The sequence below is a fragment of the Bufo gargarizans genome, chromosome 4, assembly GCF_014858855.1.
Source record: "Bufo gargarizans isolate SCDJY-AF-19 chromosome 4, ASM1485885v1, whole genome shotgun sequence".
In the NCBI taxonomy this organism is placed as follows: domain Eukaryota; kingdom Metazoa; phylum Chordata; class Amphibia; order Anura; family Bufonidae; genus Bufo; species Bufo gargarizans.
Genome location: NC_058083.1, coordinates 152,684,871 through 152,701,280, shown reverse-complemented (window position 1 = coordinate 152,701,280; position 16,410 = coordinate 152,684,871). Strand labels below are relative to the sequence as shown.

The window sequence follows — 16,410 nt, the reverse complement described above, 5'->3', positions numbered from 1 at the left end:
CAGAAAAAACGGACATAGTTCACACAGATCATAACATCCAAAAATTTTCACAACATCTTACACAGATTAAACGCTCAACTCATGTACATAGAGAATGCATTTATCCCTACACATGAACTATTTGCGGCTGCTGTTTACCTGCATTTGTATTTAGAGTTAGGGTGAATTGTTTCAGGTATTTTTTAGAATAAGCTGCTATGTATGTACTGTATGCATGGGGACTAACACTGTTTCTGACCATTATATGACCTGTATCTGGCATTTTGCAGCAGTTTTTCCCTCTGCAATCTGTCTTTAATTCTAAGATTTTTTTTGAGCTTGTGGGCATGGACTAACTGGAAGCATGTCGGCCCATAGACTGCTTCTTAAGCCTCTGTAGCACGTTATCACACGCTGCAGTAGTAACGGAGGACATAACACAGTAGACCCACGCAGTTTAGATGTAAATCCAGCAGTGAATTTAGACACAGTAAATCACAATTACAAGCCAGCAGCAGTCCCTGTCACTCTCTGTGCCTGTCTATCTACAGCAACCCTTTCCTTCTCCTCCTCCACCCCCTCTCCTCTCCATAGACTTCTGTGTAACTTGAAGCTTCAGTGAGCCGGCAGCCCATCCTCACTAAAGACAGATTTGAGCAGTGAATTCAAAGTTAGTCAATAGGAGGCGAGACCAGGAAAGGAGCCTCGGAAGCATTCAGAATGTATCTAGTTTCAAAGCCTTTATAAATCCTTAAAGCAAATGTGTCACCAAAGTTTTTTTCTGCAGTAAAGTGAACCGTACAGACCAAGAAGTGGTGCCTATTATTAGGCTTAGTGACCAGTGTGAATACTGTAGGATTTTATCTTTTTGTATAAATATAGATATTGACATGGAAAATTTAAAACAACCACCAAAAATTCTTAAAAAATTATGTTAAACATAAAAAATGTAGGTCATTTTCTGATGACATTTCCTTTAAGGAGAATCTATCCACCTTTCTGAGGTGTCTGCTTTAGTAAATACTTGTGATCCTCATGAATGCTGTAGAACTCTGCATTGTGCCTATCCTCTGGTATCCTTCCTAGAATCGGATGAATAAATTGCCAATTGGTGGTTACCACTCACCCTGTCAATAGGGGGACTGCTTGAACTGATCGTGCGTCATTAGACTGCGTAGGAAAAATCCTCATGAACAAGAGAAATGGTAACATCTACGGTAGTTGTCAATCTTTACTATTCCAGAAATAAGCAACGGCACAATTCCAAGACAAGATGTTCCAGAGTAGTCATTTACTGTGTAATAAAACTGACATGTTGGGAGAGCTGACGGATCCTCTGTAACGGCTTATATGAGCCTTTAAAATATAGAGGAACTGTTAGATCATCATGTAGCACCTGGTGAATAGTTGACACATTCAAGAATGCCGTTCACAGGCTAGGGCAGCGCTACAGCCCGCCCATTAGTGCCGGTGATGCCACCGGGCTCACTCCTAGGCGGAAGCCTCCGCCTAGCAGTCTTTATGGAAAGCCCGATAAATCACCGGAACACCATAAAATGCCTTTGCCCTGCGCAATTCAGCGCAGGGCATAGGAGAGCATCAGAGCATGAAATGCTCCGATGCTCATAACAGGGGGCTGCCTGTCATCTCCAGGTATCTCCGGACAACCCCTTTAAATTGGTAAATTTAAAACTTCTAACTTTTTTGATATGTAATGAAACTCTACTACTACTGTAAGTGTTCACACCGTTGCTGATCAGTTACTTTAGGAACTCCGGGTGGGACAATGGGTCATTGCTTACCTAGCAGTGTTCTCCCACAGTGGGGTAATTGACACGTCATCATTCTGATAATGCAATCAAACCCACCACTCAGAATGAGGGATGAATTCCTTCACGATTTCTTTGAATAATCCCCCTAACTGCTCATAAAATAACACTGCTGAGTCCTGGGCATTAACCACGAGACGCTGGAGCCTTTATAGGTAGACTGTGGTATCCAACATCTGCCAGGAATTCTAATGACCAAGCACAGCGCTACCTACTAGCGTCCCTATGCTCACAGGTATGACTGATAAGTTCCAATAACGACAAACTTACGCGTTTCAATTAGACATCTTTCATCGGGGGTCTAGAAAGGGTCCATTCACACAGCCGCAAAATGGGTCCGCATCCATTCCGCAATTGTGCGGAACAGGTGCGGACCCATTCATTTTCAATAGGTCCGGAATGTGCTATCCGCATCCGCATTTGTGGATCCGCATTTGCGAATCCGCAAAAAAAAAAAAAAAACATGTCGTATTCTTGTCCGCAATAGCATTTTCTATGAGAGTGCCAATAATGTGTGGTCCGCAAAATGCAGAACGCACATTGCCTGTGTTCGTGTTTTGCAGATCCGCAAAACACATACGGACGTGGACCCTTAGACTAATACAAGCATCACTGTGCAGCGCTGTCTCAGTACTGATGCAAGCGAAATATCTAATTATACTGGAAAACCCCTGTAATTCTGGATATGGGAATGGTTGCTGGATGTTGTTTCAAGGTGAACATTATTTGCTTTTTTTCTCAGCTCCCTCATTGTAACATGGTATCATCTTCTGTAAACACTTTGATGTCTTGTAGCAGAATGACCGTTATGTAATAGGTGTTATGTTAATGAAGATCTGTTGGAATTGTTGACATGATAGATATTAATCTTCCTTACCGAGCATGGCCTGGAATATCTCTATAGACTAAGATCCCGGTACACTTCACCTGCCGCTACTGCCTGTTTTCGGTCACTGGCTTTTGGCTAATCTCCCATGAGACGCTTCTCTTCTTAATCCTCCCCATGTTAAACAGGAAGGTTTATTTTTACATTCATTCCCCAGTCTTGAACTATAATTAAAGTGAACTCACACCAAGTATATTCTGAGAGGAAACAGTATTCGGATAGAAAACAAACCTGAGCTGCTCGGAGAGTAAGACAATTCATAGTATAAAACATGAAAGTTTAAAGGGATTTTCTGGGATTTAAATATTTATGTCCTATCGGGATAGGTCACCAAGTTATGATCTTCCCCGGCCTGTTACTTCACAGCCATCCATCACACAGCCTTTTTGTAGCTGATTCCCATTCAGGTAAATGGGATTGAGCTGCAATACCAAGCCCAGCCTGTAGGCGATGTACTGCGCTGTGCTTGGTGTAGTATGAAGAGGCTGCAGTGGTCCTTTCAAACAGCTAGGCGCTGGTAGGCCCCCCGACCCTCAGACCTTTGACCTTCAAGAATAAGATGTAGTCTATGCAAGTAGCGCACTGTAACCCTTCACACTACGTTCATAGATTTTGCATTTGACAGAACAATGAACAGTATTTTGGATCCAGTGAATCCTAACAGATCCCAATGACTTATGCTCACTTTCAAAAACTATGGAGCCCAACAGAACATAAGGCCGAACAAATGTGACCACAGCTATAAGGATCACTTTCCCAAAAATATTTGCCTTCCCTTATTTAGCACTGTCATGACAAGGTACAGTACACGTGCTCAGCAGGGTCAAAATGGTCATGTTACGGGTAAGGCTACTTTCACACTAGCGTTTTTACTAAATCCAGCAGGGTTCAACAAAAACTCTTCTGTTACTGATAATACAACTATCTGCATCCACTATAAACGGATCCGGTTGTATTATCTGTAACATAGCCAAGATGGATCAGTCATGAGCTCCACTGAATGTCAATGGGGGACGGATCAGTTTTCTATTGTGTCAGTGAAAACTGATCCATCCCCATTGACTTGCATTGTGGGTCATTGCTCCGCATCCTAGGACGGAAAGCAAATCGCAGCATGATGAAAACGGAACGGAATGCATTTTGGAGCACTCCGTTCTTACGTTTTGTTCCCATTGACAATGAATGGGGACAAAACTGAAGCGTTTTTTTCCGGTATTGAGACCCTATGACACGGATCTCAATACCGGAAAACTAAAACGCTAGTGTGAAAGTAGCCTGAGATTAAAGGGGTGCCCCAACATCACATGTCATATTCATTATTACAAACTATAAATCTCAAGCATATTTGCCATTTACATGGTATCAAAATAATAATCCAGGAATAGCTTTCTGAGGGCACAAAGACATTTTATTAGCTCTTCTGCTGTCAACACAGGGAAGAAAAGTGTTCTGTTGTGAACTGGCATTGGGTGCACTCTGACCACTAGGTGGCGCCATCTTATGTAAGTGAATTTCATAACTCCTCTCTGTACCGTTTTTGTAACAGCATGTTAATGGCAATGTGCCTAGTCTATACCCAAAGAATATGACAAGTAACGGTGGGACCACACTATCCCAATGCCAAACTAACCAATGGGTATTCTCGAGTAGGTCTTCTTGTACTCACTTGGAAACATAGCTTTGTTTCTATTTGATTAGCCTGCAGCTTGAAAATATGTTTCTGAATATCTTCTCGTAATATACTATTACTATGTATTTTAGGGTGGATTTGGTTAACATTTGATAAACAAGCTTACAAATACAATTCAGGGCAATTCTACTGTTGACCGTAATTAGGGTTAGGGAAGCAGAACTGTGATTGGTCTGTGAGGCAGTTCTGATATATAAGGTCTACAGTCCCTACAGCGAGGTGTCCTCACACTGTGGGAAAGTTGTAAGTTCTAGCACAATAACAGTGCTGCTGCCCATAACCTAGCGCTGACAGTAAATGAATGCAGTGATTTCACGGAACCATTCATATCAATGGGTCCGCAAAAAAAAGGCATGTACTCCGTATGCATTCCGTTTCTGTATTTCCGTTTCTCCGTTCCGTTCAAAGATAGAACATGTCCGATTATAGCCCACAAATCACATTCTGTGGCTCCATTCAAGTCAATGGGGCTGTAAAAAAATGGATACGGAATGCATCCGTATCCGTTCCGTTTTTGCCAGCCCAATTTTTCTATGTACTATATACTGTATATGCCATGCTTCCGTTTGCGATCCGCAAAAAACGGAAACCAAATGGAACAGCAAAACGGAACGGAAGCGGGAAACACTACTGAAGCAAAAAAATTAAAATAACGGAAAAACTGATCCGTTTAAAACAGACTGAAAAATACAGAAAAAGCCATATGGTCATGTGCAAGAGACCTAAACTAGTTTTTTTTCTCACAGCATGAGACAGGACACAAGAACGCACAATCTATACCAGCAGCGCCATTCCCTGTCAATTATATATGGAATCCAGATAAAGAACACTTACTTTCCAGCTGCATAGACCTCTGCCGTGTCAAAGAGGTTTACTCCATTCTCATATGCAATGGTCATGAGTTGCTCAGCCACCTAAGGAATTCAAAAAAATCTTATGAATGAATATACTGTATGTTGCACAGAGAAATAACTTAGAGTCAGGGGACGGCCACACCGTCAGGTTTCCTGGTGCAGTTTTGGAAGCCAAAATAAGGAGTTGATCATAAAAAAAGAGAAAGTATAAAGGACAAATACAACTTCTCCTCTTTTTTGAATTGCCTCCTTCTAAAACTGCATCAGGAAACCTGACCATGTGGCCGTACTCTTGAAGGGACTCTGCTACCACAAGTTACCCTTATAGACCGCTTACATAGCACTGTAGCATAACTATAGATCAGTCAAATGTTACCTTGGTCTTTTTGTTTGGATGTTCACCAGGGGCAAAAACTGAGTTTTATTAATTATATGTAAATGTGGGCTGCCAGTGCCCAGGGGCAGAGTTCGGACTGTAAGTGCCTAGGCCGCTCTTCCTTCTTCTCACATAACCCCTCCCCAGCCTGTTGCTTGGCCCACCCTGTAATCCTCTTACGTCATCCAGTGTACTGACTGAGATCTCGCCGGCGCATGCGCACTGTGATGACCATTGTGGGCAGCAGCATCGTTCCATGCAGTGCGCATGCGCATACAGGTTATGTGAGAAGAAGGAAGAGTGGCCTGGGCACTTACAGCCCGAACTCCGCCCCTGGGCACTTGCGAGCCCTCATTTACATATGAATAAAACTCAGTTTTTGCTCCTGGTGAACATCCAAACAAAAAGACAAAGGTACCATTTGACTGATCTATAGTTATGCTACAGTGCCATGTAAGCGGTCTATAAGGACAACTTGTGGTAGCAGAGTCCCTTTAAAAATAGCTATTTGTTGCCCTTAAAGAGGTTGTGTCACTTCAGCAAATGGCATTTATCATGTAGAGAAAGTTAATACAAGGCACTTACTAATGTATTGTGATTGTCCATATGGCTTTCTTTGCTGGCTGGATTCATTTTTGCATCACATTATGCACTGTTCATTTCCATGGTTATGACCACACTGTAATCCAGCAGCGTGGCCCGTTCTTGCACACTATAGGAAAAAGTGCCGGCCTCTCTAGTGTTCAGGACTAGAGATGATAGAATCGAAGTTGACAAAGTGGAATTCGATCCGAATATCATGAAAAATTCGATTCGCACCGAAGCCGAATTTCCTCACTCTTTGTGGTAACAAATCACATTTTTTCCTAAAATGGCTGCTGCACGTGTTAGGACATGGAGCAAGGAACTCTGGGAACGAGGGATAACCTACAATGCCATGCATGCAGCCAATCAGCAGCCAGCCCTGTGATGTCACAGCCCTATAAATACCCTCAGCCATCTTGGATTCTGCCCTTTTCCAGTGTACTTAGTGCAGGGGGAGACGTCAGCAGGCGCTAGGGACAGTGCTAGGAAGAGGATAAGGAGGCATTATCCACGCTATAAAAGGAGAACAGGGTGCAATAGGAGAGTGTACAGCCTGGGTAATAGGAGTGATTCTATTACACCTTGCTGCAATAATTGGGGATCCAAATTGCAGTTATACTGCTGCTTTTAGGTTGTTTGCACTATATGATACATCACTAATTCCAGCAAACCTTGCTTGTTATTGGGGTGCAAGTTCTGTGTGACACAGCCATTTACGGGGTGTATTAATAGGAAAGATACATACGCCCTATTAGCTGATCTGCGTTGATTTTACATTGTTTAACTTTTTTTGAGGGTGTATTATTAGGGGAAAAAAGGAAAACATATATATGTCATTGTAGCCATTCTGGAGTGAAGTTACATTGTACTACAACCATTTACGGGGTGTATTAATAGGAAAGATACGTATGTCCTATTAGCTGTTTTGCGCTGATTTTACATTATTTTACAATTTTTAGGGGGCGGGTTGTATTAATAGGAAAAAAAAAAAAGGAAAAATACACGTCATGAGGGCCATTCAGCGGTGAAGTTACATTGTACTACAGCCATTTACATGGTGTATTAAAAGGAAATATACGTACAGCCCATTAGCCGTTCTGCAGTGAATTGTGATTGTTATATTTGTGCCACACCTACACTTTGACAAAAGAGACCTGTTTCTTCTGGCTACCTGCTTCAGCTAGTATTATGATGCCACCTGCCTGATGCCACACCTAATGCCAGGTGCTCCTACTGCCACCCACCATATTCAGCTGGTACTGGTATTGCCCCCCAACCTCCCCACTATTTCACTGGGCCACTCTATGGTCTCCTCATGCTGCTGCCACCTCACCACTATGTCACTGGGCTACTCTGTGGTCTCCTCATGTGGCTGCCAGCCTGCCACCTTAACACTCTTTGGTCTTCTCATGCTGCTGCCACCACATCAGCACTGTGTGGTCTCCTCATGCTGCTGTCACATCACCACTCTGTGGTCTCCTCATGCTTCTGCCACCTCACCACTATGTCATAGGGCCACTCTGTGGACTTCTCATGCTGTTCCCACCCTCCCCACTCCATGACTGGGCCACTATTTTGCCTTTTTGGCCTGGTTGACATAATGATTTAGTTGACCCTTCTTCTGATCTGTCAGAAGGAAAGAAAAATGAGTCGCACAATGGATCCTGTCTATGTAGCAGCTGTAAGGCCTGTATGACATGGTCCCCATTTTACATCAGAATTGGCTTATGATTTGGTAGCCAAAAGCAGGAGTGGATACAAAACACAGAAGACATGCAAATATTCTATTCATGTGTAATCTCATTTCCAGTCATGTTTTTTGGGGGGCTTTAGCAATACTGATGGATTACTGACCAAATGCTGACCGAGTGAAGGTGGATGCCCAACAGACAGGATCAATTTTTTTGGGGTTATTGTTCTGACGGATCAGAGGAATGGCAAAATAATCATTGACGTCAACACAAACTTACTGCTGACACCCACTCCACTTTGTCGGGGGGGCTCTAGAATAGAACAGGTTCTGTAGAAATCAATGTGGAATCAGCTGACGGCGGTGTAAAAGGTGTGCGCTCTTTCACGCTATAGTAGGATCTTGCACGGTTCTTTATACCTGGTGCTAGCACTGACCTGTAAGTGTTGACCTGTAAGTCAACACTTAAGTTATTTGGTCAGTTTTGGCCCTGTAATTGACCAAATGAGTGAAGTGTGAAGTGATTTTAAGAGCGACTCCTGTCATCTAAATGTCATACTGACTCACAGTATTGTTTCACTACCATAGCAGACTCCCTATGCATGTTACTGCAAGACACAGTAGCTGTTTTTTAACTCGATTCGCCACAAATAAATTCGGATCAAATCAAATCTTTTCAGAAAATTTGGCGAACCGACCAAATCAAATTTTGGAGAAATTCTCTCATCTCTATTCAGGACTATGGGAGCGCACATAAGTGCTGGTGCTTTTTCCTATAGTGTGCAAGCACGGCCACCGCTGCTGGATTACAGGGTGGTCATAACCATGGAAACAAGCAGTGTATAATGTGATGGAAAAGTGAATCAATCGAGCAAAAGAAGCAATATGGATAATCACAATACATTAGTACGTTTTTTTTATTAACTTTCCCTACATGATAAATGCCACTTGCTGAAGTGACTACAAGTGAATGGTTTGAGGGAGCAGCTTTAGTTACAGAGGAGGACTGCTGTGTATCAAGACATGCTTTTAGACACAGTCCTGGCATCTTAGCCATGCGATTCCCCTCACATATACAGGAAAGAGCACTAAACACAGCCTATATCTTATACACAACGTTTATAAGTGATTTGTAAAATATTCACAAAGCAAAAATACAACAAAGTAAAATATATGGTTTTCATTTTTGTGTCATAAGGCTTCTTTCACACTAGCGGCAGCCTTCTCCGGCAGACTGATATATGTTTGAGATGGGAATACCCATTCAAGATCTTCCTATACAGTTAACATCTCCTGGTCATCAAATGGTTAATATAATGTTTCAGAGGATAAGATCTTCTTCGTATAACTTTTGCGGACTGAGCAAGAAAGCAACCAATCAATAGTTCTTCTTTCACTCTTTGGTAAAACCATGCCATTAAATCTAATGCAATATATAGCATTTGAAACGGATGCAGTTTTCATACACCTAAATATAGACATGATGTTTAAATGATTTCTCATACGGTCTTTGGGGAGCGATGATTGATGATCTGGAGACTGACACTAGTAATAAACATTTATGAGAGGATGACTGTGTGCTGCTAAGGAATTAGGATTGTTTCCCAGGGTTTGCAGAGCAGTTGTCATCTTTTTGCTACAAACAAACTTCTAGCAAGACAAACCATTATACTGCAGCCCTCTATAGATTCCACCGACACAAACAACATCTGGAACCTTGTTTGGGGGCGTCAGGTGGTGTGTTTGCCTCTGGCATACATCAGGTTGCAGAAATGTGATCACAGAGGACTTTTTTAGCTGCTAAGACTCATCTGCACACTGAACAATTTGTATACAAGAGACCTAATTAGGCTTACTGGTTTCAATATTCAAAGCTTATTCAATATTTCTAATAATCTAATACATAATTGAGGCAGATTTATTAAATGGAGTCTGTCAGCAGCTTTGACCATGAAAAACTGCTGACAGCTCTGGGTCAGGGCTGGGAAGAGCAGTACAAAAATACCTTTTGTGTAACTTTCACTGCCAGGAGCAGTGTGAATAAGAAGTTTTATTCTGCTAGATTCTGCTCCTGCAAGTGTACTGGAGGTGTGGTTTCAATTAAATCCTCTGTGCGATGAGCTGCTTTACAGTCCCTCTCTTCTGCTCTGAGTAACAGCTACCATATCGAACCACACAGCTGTAGTGGTCTCCTGGTTGGATGTGAAAGTGGTTACTCAGAGGAGAGAGGCTGTGAAGCATCCCAATGCAGGGAACACTTCACAGTGCAGCATTACCTCCAGTGCACTTGCAGGAACAGAACCTGGCAAAAAGAATGGAAAACTTTCCGTTTTGCATTCTGTCCTAAAATTCTGTTTCAACTCTGTTATAACGAAACCCTATAACGGAATTTATAACGCGATTGCGAACCCACCCTTACTTAGAAAGGGCGAGAAGATTGCAGATGTAAATAGGTCCTCTTTACTGACTGCAAGCAGATATCTTGGAAACTAAAAAAGTACATAAATTATAACATAAATGTACATAACTTCTGTCTATGCAATACATAATCTTTACTTTCTTATTCTGAAAAACATTGTTAAAGGGGTTTAACTGGAGTACAATACTGATGACCTATGCTCAGAATAAGTCATCAATATCAGATCAGGGGGGGTCCAACACCCGGCATCCCCACAGATTGGCTGTTTGAAAATGCCATGGCACAGCGTGATACATTACATAGCAGCTGTGCTTGGAATTGCAGCCCTGGCCCATTCACTTGAAAGGGACTGAGATGCAACTAGACCATATGACGATGAATGTTATGTCATTGACCTAGGAAGAGACTGCTGCATTCACCAGATTGTCGCATCCTCTCCAAGGGCTGGGAGTCAGACCCTACCGATCTTATATTGATGACCTATTCTAAGGATCATTATTTTTTACTTCTAGAAAACCCCTTTAACTATGTGTGCAGAATGAATTTATTATAGAATTTTCTGTGATTTTTTTGTGTTAAAGTTTAACTAATTGTGACAAATTTTTCCAAAAAAACTTACACAGTCCTACACTACTCTCTAAAAATGACCAACATCACATTTCACCTAGGACTTTAGTGGACTTTTGTAAAGCCATAGAATATACAGTATCAGTCTTGTTAGAAAATTCCTGTCTATAACAAATGTGTCATCCCCCTTTGTTTCTCACATTATTGAGTTGGAAAGATTACTCTTTATGATCAATTGTAGGTGCTAATCTGAATATTTATGATTATTGTATTCATAACTAATTTAAATGGCATCTGTCAGCAGATTTGTACCTATGAACCTGGCTGACCTGTTACATGTGCGCTTGGCAGCTGAAGACATCTGTGTTGGTCTCATGTTCATATGTGCCCTCACTGCTGAGAAAAATTTAGTTTTACTGTATGCAAATGAGCATCTAGGAGCAACGAGGGTGTGGCCATTACACCTAGAGGCTCTGCCCTCTCTGCAACTGCCACACTCGCTCAACTAGGATTGACAGGCCCAGGCAGGCGTGATCACGTTTACACTGCCTGGCCCGATCAATTAAAGTGCAGAGGAGGCGGCAGTTGCAGAGACAGCAGAGCCTCTAGGTGTAACAGCAACGCCCCCATTGCTCCTAGATGCTCATTTGCATATATTAAAGCTTAATTTTCCTCAATAATGCGGACACATATGATCATGGGGCCAACACAGATGCCTTCAGCTGCCAAGCGCACATGTAACAGATCAGCCAGATTCATAGGTACAAATCTGCTGACAGATGCCCTTTAAACAAAGTATGCAAAGTAAGTCAGCAAACTACATCATAGCAAATGCGGATCTTACCTCATCAGAAATCTGTCCACCAAATGTCACCCAAGTCCCTGAAATAAAAAGAGAATATATAATACTTAATGGTAAGAAACAATGTAAAACGAAAAGTGATAGAAAATGGGCATGCACTTTGAATTATTGTATGAAATTGCGGTCTGCAGCGCGGCCGGCACATGGTCGTGTGCATGAGGCTTTGTACTTTTTCTACAATCTTTCAAATATTGATGTAAAATACTGACTATGTAAAAGTGGCATAATACATTTGATATTTTGTTTTAAAAAAAACGGTTAAAAACAGTACAGTACAGTCGTGGCCAAAAGTTTTGAGAATGACACAAATATTAGTTTTCACAAAGTTTGCTGCTAAACTGCTTTTAGATCTTTGTTTCAGTTGTTTCTGTGATGTAGTGAAATATAATTACACGCATTTCATATGTTTCAAAGGCTTTTATCGACAATTACATGACATTTATGCAAAGAGTCAGTATTTGCAGTGTTGGCCCTTCTTTTTCAGGACCTCTGCAATTCGACTGGGCATGCTCTCAATCAACTTCTGGGCCAATTCCTGACTGATAGCAACCCATTCTTTCATAATCACTTCTTGGAGTTTGTCAGAATTAGTGAGTTTTTGTTTGTCCACCCGCCTCTTGAGGATTGACCACAAGTTCTCAATAGGATTAAGATCTGGGGAGTTTCCAGGCCATGTACCCAAAATGTCAACGTTTTGGTCCCCGAGCCACTTAGTTATCACTTTTGCCTTATGGCACGGTGCTCCATCGTGCAGGAAAATGCATTGTTCTTCACCAAACTGTTGTTGGATTGTTGGAGAAATTACTGTTGGAGGGTGTTTTGGTACCATTCTTTATTCATGGCTGTGTTTTGGGGCAAAATTGTGAGTGAGCCCACTCCCTTGGATGAGAAGCAACCCCACACATGAATGGTCTCAGGATGCTTTACTGTTGGCATGACACAGGACTGATGGTAGCGCTCACCTTTTCTTCTTCTTTGACAAGCCTTTTTCATGATGCCCCAAACAATCGGAAAGAGGCTTCATCGGAGAATATGACTTTGCCCCAGTCCTCAGCAGTCCATTCACCATATTTTCTGCAGAAGATCAATCTGTCCCTGATGTTTTTTTTTTAGAGAAGTGGCTTCTGTGCTGCCCTTCTTGACACCAGGCCATCTTCCAAAAGTCTTCGCCTCACTGTGCGTGCAGATGTGCTCACACCTGCCTGCTGCCATTCCTGAGCAAGCTCTGCACTGGTGGCACTCCAATCCCGCAGCTAAATCCTCTTTAGGAGACGATCCTGTCGCTTGCTGGACTTTCTTGGATGCCATAAAGCCTTCTTAACAAGAATTGAACCTCTTTCCTTGAAGTTCTTGATGATCCTATAAATTGTTGATTGAGGTGCAATCTTAGTAGCCACAATATCCTTGCCTGTGAAGCCATTTTTATGCAACGCAATGAAGGCTGCATGCGTTTCTGTAACGGTCACACACACACAGGGGGAAGGATAGTGACCACTGCGCTCCACCCTCACCCCTGGCCCTGCCTACTTGCCTCACGAGTCCTGATGACAGTGGACAACTGGACGACAGTCCCTTTCTTAGGATATGTGCAGGGAAGACAGACAAGACAAAATACGGAACGTGAAAGGACCGGGTCAGAACCAAGAGAGCTACGCAGGGTTAAGCAAAGAATGGTCAGGAGAAGCCGGGGTCAAATACCAGGAGAGCAGAGAAGTACCAGAGGAGTCCGCAAACAGTAGTCAGGTGGGAGCGAAGGTCACAATACCAGGACGGATACGCAGTACAGGAGTAGCAGGCAAAGGATCGTCAGGGAACAGGATCAGGTGAGTATTGAGTAGTCCAACAAATAGCCAGGAACCTAGAATTAATAGGCAACCTGTGGCCAGCAGGCTGCCTGTATTTATAGTGGGGTCTGAGGGTCATGTGACGTGGCCAGCGTCACATGACCGACAGACAGACAAGTCGAGCACCGAGTGATCAGCTCGGCGCTCAAGGCAGACCTAGAAGCAGGGAGCCTCCCAGCTAGCAAAGCCACCCTTGGAACGAGGCCAAACACAGATCCTCGCTCCCGAAGCTAAGCAGCAGGTCTGCGGCTGATGAGAGACCGAGTGCGCCTTTGGCGCCCCGTCACAGTTTCTTTGCAGGTCACCATGGTTAACAATGGAAGAACAATGATTTCAAGCATCACCCTCCTTTTAACAGGTCAAGTCTGCCATTTTAACCCAATCAGCCTGACATAATGATCTCCAGCCTTGTGCTCATCAACATTCTCACCTGAGTAAACAAGACGATTACTGAAATGATTTCAGCAGGTCCTTTAATGACAGCAATGAAATGCAGTGGAAAGTTTTTTGGGGATTAAGTTAATTTTCATGGCAAAGAAGGACTATGCAATTCATCTGATCACTCTTCATAACATTCTGGAGTATATGCAAATTGCTATTATAAAAACTTAAGCAGCAACTTTTCCAATTTCCAATATTTATGTAATTCTCAAAACTTTTGGCCACGACTGTATATTTTAGCTACACATATTTTGATGTTTTTGTGTGTCCGAATCATAGCAGTTATATATACTATAATAGTGAATATAAATTTCCATCACTGCCATATAACCTCCCATAAACTTCTACTTATTATAGTATTTGCGCTCATTCATTGTATCAAGAAGCAACTAGTTCCATAGTGAAGCCTTTAAAAAAAAAAAAAAAAGGCCATATAAAATTCTTACCTAGCATAAAAAAAAAAAAATATGCCACTGTTCTAAAAGACGCAACAAAAAACTTTGAGGATATCTTACTTATCTTATAGGTGGCATAAACTCAGACAGGCTGTCTAGACCTGCACCAGGTTCATCACACGGGCTCAGGCTAGAACCTAAATTGGGTGCAGGGACAGACACTTTTGAGAAAGGGCTCATGCACATTACCGTAGGCAGTTTTGCAGTCTGCAAATTGTGGATCTGAAAAACACAGATACCGCCCGGGTTCCTTCCACATTTAGCAGAACGGAACATTCTGACTCTATAGAACAGGCCTGTATGTAAATCGGACAAGAATAGGACGTGTTCTATTTTTTTACAGGTGCCACGCGACAGACATACGGATGTGGACAGTACACAGAGTGCTGTCCGCATCTTTTGTGGCCCCATTCAAGTGAATGGGTCCGCATCTGGTCAGCACAAAAATGTGGATCGGATGCGGACTAAAAACACAGTCGCGTGCATGAGCCCTAACTCTGTATCAACTATTAGAGACAGAATTTTACGCCAGAATTGTGGCCAGATTGCACCAAATTGTTCCAATTTATGTCAAAATCTGGCCCAATTTACACCAGTGTCTCCATTATCTTCTTACACTATGAAAAGGCAGGTGGCATTTTGATATTGGTTTGAAGGCCTATTTTTTATGCTTTCCCTATTTGTGCATTTCTTCTACAAACAGTGCCACATTTGTCCACAGGTTGCGTGTGGTACTGCAGCTCTTGCACACTGACGTCATAGCCCATGGTAAGGTAGCAAGCTGTTTCGTCATGAATGCAGCCATGTTTTACTAACCCTGCACCCCTGCAAAATTAGATTTTTTTTACATGTGCAGCTAGGTGTTTACTAGATAGTACTTACTTCCTTTATATGTTTAATTAGCTACTTTCTATATTTCCTGAGATAATACTCTTTCCCTAATCCCATAAGCTTATTATACTTTAGATAATAACAGTCAATGAAAACTATCATGTGGAGCCTGGTTTATGGTCATCATGAGTTGTTGGCACGCCATAATTGAACTCATATATTTATAATTATATTAAGGGTTTCTTCAGATCTGTAGCAGCTCACATTGCCGTTATATCAGAAATGTCCCTAAAACTTAATTGTCCTCTAGAATTGATATGCACTAAATCCATTATACCATGGAAATAATAGAACCCTCCTAGAAATTACCATAGTCTTAGGCCTCTTGCACACGAACGTTTGCGCCCCGTTGCCGTATTGCGGAACGCATTTGCGGATTCGCAATACACAGGTGCCGTTCCGTGGCCATTCTGCATCACGGATGCAGACCCATTCACTTCAATGGGTCCGCAAATCCGGAGATGCGGAATGGTGTGGAACGGAAGCGCGGAACGGAACCCTACGGAAGCACTACGGAGTGCTTCCGTGGGGTTTCATCCAGTACTTCTGTTCCTCAAAAAGATAGAACATGTCCTATCTTTTTGCGGAACGGCCGGATCGCGGACCCATTCACTTTAATCGCTGCGGATGCCCCGCGGACGGTGTTTGTGCATTGCGGCCCGCATTTTACGGGCCGCAGCACGACCACGGGGCACACACATTCGTGTGCAAGAGGCCTTAGTTGGATGGAGATCCATATTCATAAAAAATAACTTGAAATCTTCAATAATATATTGATTTACACAAAATGTTCCTTCTGCTTTATCCCCTTTTCTTCTCTTGTGTCTATTTATAACAGCATGGGTATATAAATAATACCGAGCTATAATTGCTGCTCACCGTCATTACAGGGTCACACCTTATCAATTTGTTCACACAAACAGGTTAGGGATAAATAGACATTGGCAAAAAATGTCTGCCTGCCTCGTCTTATTACATTTCTGGTCTGCTGCCAATTAGGCAATATTCACTTATACCAAGAATGAAAATTTAGACCCAGTGA

At 42.4% G+C, this 16,410-nt stretch overlaps 1 protein-coding gene across 2 annotated transcripts in view; it reads right to left on the bottom strand.

The window, feature by feature from the left end:
- KCNAB1 (potassium voltage-gated channel subfamily A regulatory beta subunit 1) overlaps positions 1 to 16,410 on the bottom strand; it is a 368,816-nt gene that overhangs the window by 60,749 nt on the left and 291,657 nt on the right. For both annotated transcript variants that reach the window (XM_044291952.1, XM_044291953.1), the window contains exons 3-4: positions 11,720 to 11,757; positions 5,219 to 5,298 (exon numbers count right to left, since the gene is read on the bottom strand). In XM_044291952.1, coding sequence (XP_044147887.1) covers positions 5,219 to 5,298; positions 11,720 to 11,757 — 118 coding nt within the window. The remainder of the gene's footprint in view (positions 1 to 5,218; positions 5,299 to 11,719; positions 11,758 to 16,410) is intronic.